The sequence below is a fragment of the Triticum aestivum genome, chromosome 5D (genome assembly GCF_018294505.1).
Source record: "Triticum aestivum cultivar Chinese Spring chromosome 5D, IWGSC CS RefSeq v2.1, whole genome shotgun sequence".
NCBI lineage: Eukaryota > Viridiplantae > Streptophyta > Magnoliopsida > Poales > Poaceae > Triticum > Triticum aestivum.
This window is the reverse complement of record NC_057808.1, coordinates 359,595,272-359,602,310: the sequence shown is the minus strand read 5'-3', so window position 1 is coordinate 359,602,310 and position 7,039 is coordinate 359,595,272. Positions and strand designations below refer to the sequence as shown.

The window sequence follows — 7,039 nt, the reverse complement described above, 5'->3', positions numbered from 1 at the left end:
GTTTGTATGTTTTTTTTAATATGATCCTAGTGCACCCTCAGATTGCAGATCCTCACATGGATAATATTTGAATCTGATAAAAAACTTATAATTCATAAATATTTTAAATTGTATGAATATGTTTTAAAATAACACGTGAATTCTTTTTAAAATGACAAGTAAATTTTGAAATTATGTTTATTATAAGTCATAGATACTAATTATAATTTAGAAATATGTGACTTTTTGGTTGGAGTGGTATCCAAGGCTGCTATATAACCTTTGGTCGGATGTTTGAATCACAGACCCGGCATTGTCTTTTTTTGCTGGATTAAATTTCTTTAATTCATGTTGTTCCGTCCGGCGTATATAAACAGTGTGAATCCTCACATGGTAGCATATTTGAATCGGCCAATTGGCTAGCAAGGCGTGCATGCTAAAGGCTGGTCACGTGTTCGACCCCCCACAAGACCACTAGTTTAAATGCCCGTGCGTTCCTACGAGCGAGACCAAGACCACAAGTATGTATATAGATGCATTTTGGAGTGTATATTCACTCATTTTGCTTAGTATGTAGTTTCAAAAATTCTGAAATGGGAATGATCATCAAAATTAAAATCTGCTCAAACAGTGCACTTACATTTTGACTAATTTTTAGTGATTTTTTCTTTTTTGTACAAAACTGCTCGAATTTTATTTGATCACCAAACTTTGCAAGTGCCCATAACATTTGTTGATGATCATTCCCACAAAGTTTCAGAATTTTTTAAAATGTTTTGCTACGTTTTCTCGCATGGGCGCACCGAGCAAGGATGTAGAAAAACCACTCTTTTATCTTCCTTGTCAAATGGCTTGACAGATTTCCGGAGTACAACGGTCGTTCCTTCTACATCTCTGGTGAGAGCTATGGCGGACACTATGTGCCGCAGCTCGCGGCCACCATCCTGAGCCACAACCTGAATATCAGTGGCGGATCTAGAATGACCATCGTGGGGTCAAACATTTCAAAGGATGGTGTTTTTTTTTTATGAAAACACATTGCGAATAGTTAATAAAGTACTGAGTATGCATATGAATGCACTAGTAAAAAAAGTTCTGCAAATTGTATGTGGGGGGGGGGGGGGGGGGGGCACGGCCCCCACCACCCCACCCCTAGATCCGCCACTGTCAATTATCCTCGGGTGCAAGAGGCCATGCATGCTAGACCAACAGAGTGGTCACCCTGCGCGTAAGATTAATTGCTTGACTAGGACAGTAAAACAAAACACCTTTGCAGCAAAAAAACTCCCCTAACTGACGCTCGATCTACTACTTTTGCAGCAAACTGAAGTGGAATGATGGACCGACGTCGATGCTGCCAACCCTTAAGTGGATGATGGAGCACAACCTCCCCGTGTGGCTGTACAGGTAACGCCAAACCCAACACCGAACCACAAGCAAGATATGCCAGAGTGTGTAACAGTGGAAAGTTTTTTCTTTTTCAGCGGCGACTTTGACTCCGTATGCCCGTTCACCGCCACGAGGTACACCCTACATGCCCTCGGACTTGATGTCACGGAGCCATGGCGCCCATGGACAGTAAACAACGAGGTAAACTGAGCGCTGACGTTGCAGTTGTCAGTGGAGATTATCACTTGTGACAATGCTGCTCTGCTTTGTTGCAGGCTGGAGGATACATTCAGGGGTACGAGGGTGGGCTGGTGTTTGCGACCGTCAGGGGTGCGGGGCGCATGGTCCCTGCCTACCAGCCCGAGCGAGCTCTGGCGTTGATCAGCGCCTTCCTCGATGGAAGACTTCCACCGCGCTAAGACATGTGAACCAATCGAGTAGAAATCGCGTTCATGAAATGCTCAAGAACCGCACACTGCGTGTCGTCAAGGGTGCAGCCATGTAATCGTGCATGTAATATGTTGTTGCCTTTAATAATTATTACAAAAAGAAATGCACTAGTTTGTTGCCTCTTATGTAGATTAGATTGAATAGATAAGCTGAGGTGCTACAGCAATTTGTCATATAAGATGAAATATGTGTTGTGTTGTTACTAACGAGCTTACCGAGCTACTCGTGAAACTCGTTAGCTCGTTCGTTAAGCTCGTTAAGCTTAACGAGCTGAAATTGATGATTAGCTTTGTTCATTAAGAAGCGAGCCACGAGCCTAACGAGCGGAACTATCGAGCGCTCATTAAACTCGTGAGCTACGAGCTTTTGGTACAGCCCTAGAGGCGGGCTACTACTAAATGTCGATTATACTCTGTTTGACGCTCCCTATTAGCTTCATAATAATTGTACTAATATTTGACAGAGGAAAAGGAAATCTTGTCGAACTAGCTAGAAAATACGTTCAGCTGTCTTTCCGAGGCCAAAACTATCGTCAAGCGTTCCACTAATCATCTCACGATTTATGTGACGAAATTGCTAGCTATGATGAGCTATTGATTGTTTGCAAAATATTCTAGCAGCTAGACCTACTTGCTCAGCTCAACATCAGTTCGAAAACAAATACCAAAAAAGCCAAATCGATCAGAAACCGCGCAGAAGGTATTGAATAGATTATTGTTCTACCTTAATATTGCAGCTCTAGGCCAAAACTTCTTTTTTCCCTAGAACAATCCAGCTAGACGGCCATGGCGATCGAGTCATTTTAGGTGTCTTAGTGGTGCTAGTTCTTCGTAATAGCAGTAATGTACTTTACATGACCAGTCACTACATCTAGCTCACCTAAGAAGCCGTCGTCGTCTACCTTCTTTCTCTAGCGAGAGCTACAGCTACTGCGTGCGCGCCTCCGGTTGTCGTGCGATGGGCGTGTCAACCTCCTATCTTCAGCTGACCTGTTGCTGGTTCCCGTAGACCGGGTAGGCGCCATAGGCAGCGGCGTACATGCCCGGGTCAGGGAACGGTGCCGCGGGGTAGCCGTACCCGTTGTAGAACGGCGAGGGCGCGTAGTACATCCCGTTGTTCCACTGGTTGCCGTTGTCACTCCTCAACTGCAAAGAAGAGATGCAGTAGCGTCAGGTTCTTGGGTTATGTTGGCTGCATAATTTTACTGTTTAAGGAGGGAGGGAAGGCAACATGAGCATATGATGGTACCTGCTTGTTTGCTGGATTGCGACCCCATGAAAGGCGCACGGTCTGTTTCCCGATGGTGCTCCCATTTAGCCCTTGCAATGCATCTTCTGCATTCTTTCTGAGAAAGGGAAAAACCTTGACATCATTAATCGATCGGATTCCATCATGGTGACAGAGCCAATGCAACGAAACAAAAATTGTATGTGGGGAGGAACTGAAAAGTATAGAATTGCATGGCCAATAATCCATACCTCTGAAGAAACTGCACGAACCCACACTGTTTCCCAACGGGAATCTTCACAGAGGAAATCTCACCATACTGGGTGAAGGTTTGCTTAAGATCATCTTCACTAACATTTGGGTCAAGCCCACCGACAAATACCTAAGGACAATTAAACAACGATGATAAGAGAAAAGCTGTAACGATGTATATTGCATAAGTTACAGCCGATGCATCTGTACTCACAGTTGTGTTTGTCAAATCTCCGTCTGATCGAGCAGATGAACCAGTAGATCCAGAAGTACCTACACCAAACATTTTTTCAGGAAACAGAAATAAACAGTCACAGCTATGAAAACAACATTAAATGGTTCCTGTAGAATTTTTTATCTAGAAGAATAATGTTAATAGCAATTCACAAGTTCTCAGATTTTATTTGACTAATCAATAATATTCTCTAAAATATGAACTTATCTCATTATCACCAATACAAACCCACTTTCCAAAAAGGTAGTGCGGAAAAACAGCAAGGCATGAATGCAGAGCAAAAACAGTTTTCTACATAGATAGTGTTAAGTGTGAACTATATTCTGAACGAATCTCCCTCCCAAACAAATGCTGAATGTAAACAAGTCCAGATGTGTGATAAAGAACAAGTGAAAATTTCAAGTTAAAGTGGCAAAGAGATGCTAAAGGGCAGGGAACTAACTAAAAGTAGTCCCACCTAGAAACCAGAACTTCTACGAATGGTTAAAATCAAAATCATTGGAATCAGCGCTAGCTCGGATGGCTAGAGCTTATGGGTGTAAGCTAGCCCACCCGCATTCGATCCACAGGAAGGTCTCATTTCTACCTAAATAACGAACAGTTAAGGGAGGGAACTTCCCCCTTAAACCACGTTTTAAAATCATTGGAATCTCGCCCCATCAGTAATCCAACAGCCAGGCTCATATGTTTGCATATAGGTAGAGGGTTGTGTGGATTTAGTTTCAGACTATATCAAAAGAAAACGTAAATTAACAGGGAAAGAACACAACCAAATCAAGGAACCTCCATTCAGTTGGGCCAACAATTAATTCAGAGCACATAGGAAACTGAGAAACTTGTCAACTAACCTGAAGATTTTCTGGGAGTTGCAGGGCCAATCCTCATGGGCCTAGTTGAGCAATACACTCCATTCATCTCGGTCATGGCGTTTGTCTTCTCACTATCATCTCCAAACCGCACAAAGCCATAGCCCTTGGATCTACCAGTGTTAGCATCAATAACAACTTTTGCACCTTTGACAGAGGAGTACCTGCTGGAGAAAGTCTCTAGCAATGCAGTATCATTGACATCAGAGGCAAGATCGCCTACAAATATGGAATGATCTGAAGCAATGTCCGAACGCCTATCCCCCATGCTAAATGATGCCCAGTTTATCCTAAAAGGTTGGTCAGTATTTGGCATTATATGCCCAGCAAAACCATCAAGCACTTTTTCAGCTGCAGCATGACTGTAGAACTCTACAAATCCATATCCTTCTGATTGTCCGGTTTGCTTATTACGAATAACCTTGATTGCGACAACCTGCATCATATTCATACATATTAGTACAAGTTTGAGCTTGGATAGTAAGAACTGTAAATTGCATAAGAAATTAAGAAGACACATTGCAATGCAGTCTATGTTCCTCAACTGACTGGACAGTTCAGAATTTCAATTGTCAAGACACAAGCCGGCGAAACAGCCCAGTAAAACGTTTGGTTTAAGGCTGCTAAAAACGATGAGCTTTTTGTCCTCATATAAACCCCATGTATGATCAAGTCTCTCTCCATTGTTCTGGAGGTGACAATGCCGCGGCCCGTTTTAGCTGCTACAAAATGATGAAAATGGAAGTGCAGCAAAGACAGACAGTACATGAAACTGGAGCTTATAAAGGAATCATCTGTAAGCTCAGCTTGATCACATGTTACTATGTTAGTGGACACGAAAATGGAAGAGCAAAAGGTGCTACTCCCATTCAAGCAGAAACCCTCATTTTCTATCACAATAGTTGAATATTCAGAGCTCAGTTCTTCTAAAGTGTAAAGCCCTAACTCAAACTGGTTTTGAACGTAGTTTGAGAAAACTAATGTAAATGTTCTCCTTTTCTGCGAAGCAGCAGTAGATCGGCTAGTTTCTACATAGAAGAAGCACCTAATCAGCACATCCCAATCCCCAACACCGCCAAACTAAAAACGGGCCAATGAGGGGCGAAACAGATGTACGGCCATGGTGCGCCAGGAATCCTGCCGTTACGAGGTAGGCAACCTGGCACATCAGACCAAGCATATCCCCATGACCAGCACGGGAAGGGGTAGGGGGTATCTTGCCTTGCCACAGCCAATCTAGGGGACTGCGAGTTTCCAGTTTCAGGCCGCAGATCCACGCCTCCCGGGGTGCCCAGCGGTTGCTCGCCCATTTCCTCTTTCCGCACAGTGACCCAATCATTTGTACTGCCGCCCGCGTCTGCGTTCTGCGCTACCCACTGCACGCCTGCAACTATAGGCTCTACCCAGTCTTTGTTAAGATCCGCCTCTCTCTCTCTCTCCCCCGACCTCGCGCGACCCGAGAGACGAATCGCGCCTCTGAAACCTGTCGCCATTTTTCGTGGAATGGGGCGTGATTTAACCACACATTTAGTGTATCTCGCGGGCTTGTCACATCCAAGAAAAGGGTTCCTGGTCAGTGGGGTATGCGAAAGGGAGACGGTGTGTCTCTTTTTGGCAGCTTTGGCCCGGGGGCGGCGTGGACGTGGGCGAGATCTGGGGTTGGGGGAGGGAGGGAGGGAGGCGGGCGTGCTCACCTCGCCGGTGTAGCCGAAGCAGGTGTGGAGGTAGTTCTCGTCCATCCAGTAATGGAGGTCGCCGACCCAGATGGTCTTGTTCTCCTCCTGGCCGGGCTGCGCGGCGGGGGCGGGCGAGCCCATGGCGACGTGCGCCGGGCGCGGCTGCAGCGGCGGGGGCGGCGGCGCGACGGCGTGGAACGGCACGAAGTGCGGCGCGAACTGGTGGGGCGGCGCCGGCGCCATCTGGTGCGGCACCACCATGGCCGCGGCGCCCGGCGGCGCGAACGGCATGGCCACCCAATGGGGCGGCGGCGCCAGCGCCGCCACCACCTGTTGCTGCTGCTGCTGCGGCTGCTGCTTCTGCACGTCGCCCCCGCCGTTGGCCGCCGCTGCCACCGTCGCCGCCTGCATGGTCACCGCAAAACCAAACCTCTCCCCGCGCGTGCGTGCGTGCGTCCGACGGAGATAATTTGGAGGCGAGGAGAGGGAAGAGGTGGAGGAGAAGGGAGGAGGGAGCAGTAGCAGCTCGCGGCAGGGGGGAGGGAGGTGGCTAAATAAAGCACGCGGCGGCGGAGGATATGGGGGCGCGCGGGCCGTCCGATGGCGCGCGTGGAGGCGCCCCCGGCCGTCCGTCCCCGTCCTTGACCGGATCCACGTCCGTGTCGGCCTGACCCGGCCCCCGCGGGTTACACGTAGATTCGTTTCTGACTTTCAGGTTTAGGGCGCGGATGCGGATGCAACCTGCCCGTAAATAAATAAATGAACACTGGTAGTTAATTTAATTACCAATCATACGGTAAATAAGCGATTTTTTTACTTTTATTTGCATCCGTAGTAATCCTGCTCTGATATTCTAGTGAACCAGAGCCAATGTGAGGGATCCTGGCTGGTCAAACATTGCATGGAACCTAAATATAGCTTTTGACTGGGAGGTTTCACGGTTCTTTTTCACGGCTGAGCTGCAT

At 46.9% G+C, this 7,039-nt stretch overlaps 2 protein-coding genes across 2 annotated transcripts; one reads left to right on the top strand and one right to left on the bottom strand.

Annotated features, from left to right (window-relative positions):
- Positions 1–1,354: 1,354 nt before the first annotated feature.
- Positions 1,355–1,787, top strand: LOC123125871 (serine carboxypeptidase 1-like). The gene is made up of 3 exons (XM_044546317.1): positions 1,355–1,386; positions 1,464–1,569; positions 1,644–1,787. The coding sequence occupies exons 1-3, from the start codon at positions 1,355–1,357 to the stop codon at positions 1,785–1,787; spliced, it is 282 nt and encodes a 93-aa protein (XP_044402252.1).
- A 710-nt stretch (positions 1,788–2,497) lies between these two features.
- LOC123121759 (polyadenylate-binding protein RBP47) lies at positions 2,498–6,765 on the bottom strand. The gene is made up of 6 exons (XM_044541802.1): positions 6,093–6,765; positions 4,381–4,834; positions 3,512–3,570; positions 3,297–3,427; positions 3,067–3,163; positions 2,498–2,963 (listed from the first exon to the last, which is right to left on the bottom strand). The coding sequence occupies exons 1-6, from the start codon at positions 6,483–6,485 to the stop codon at positions 2,799–2,801; spliced, it is 1,299 nt and encodes a 432-aa protein (XP_044397737.1). The 5' UTR covers positions 6,486–6,765; the 3' UTR covers positions 2,498–2,798.
- Positions 6,766–7,039: the final 274 nt, after the last annotated feature.

What these genes read in the sequence shown, in the direction of transcription:
- LOC123125871 (XM_044546317.1), top strand. Translation starts at nt 1,355, where the DNA reads ATGGAGCACAACCTCCCCGTGTGGCTGTACAG. An exon ending in CTCCCCGTGTGGCTGTACAG is followed by an intron (nt 1,387 to 1,463) that starts GTAACGCCAAAC and finishes TTTCTTTTTCAG; the next exon opens with CGGCGACTTTGACTCCGTAT. An exon ending in CATGGACAGTAAACAACGAG is followed by an intron (nt 1,570 to 1,643) that starts GTAAACTGAGCG and finishes GCTTTGTTGCAG; the next exon opens with GCTGGAGGATACATTCAGGG.
- LOC123121759 (XM_044541802.1), bottom strand. Translation starts at nt 6,485, where the DNA reads ATGCAGGCGGCGACGGTGGCAGCGGCGGCCAACGGCGGGGGCGACGTG. An exon ending in GAGATTTGACAAACACAACT is followed by an intron (nt 3,428 to 3,511) that starts GTGAGTACAGAT and finishes AATTGTCCTTAG; the next exon opens with GTATTTGTCGGTGGGCTTGA. An exon ending in TTCGTGCAGTTTCTTCAGAG is followed by an intron (nt 3,164 to 3,296) that starts GTATGGATTATT and finishes TCCCTTTCTCAG; the next exon opens with AAAGAATGCAGAAGATGCAT.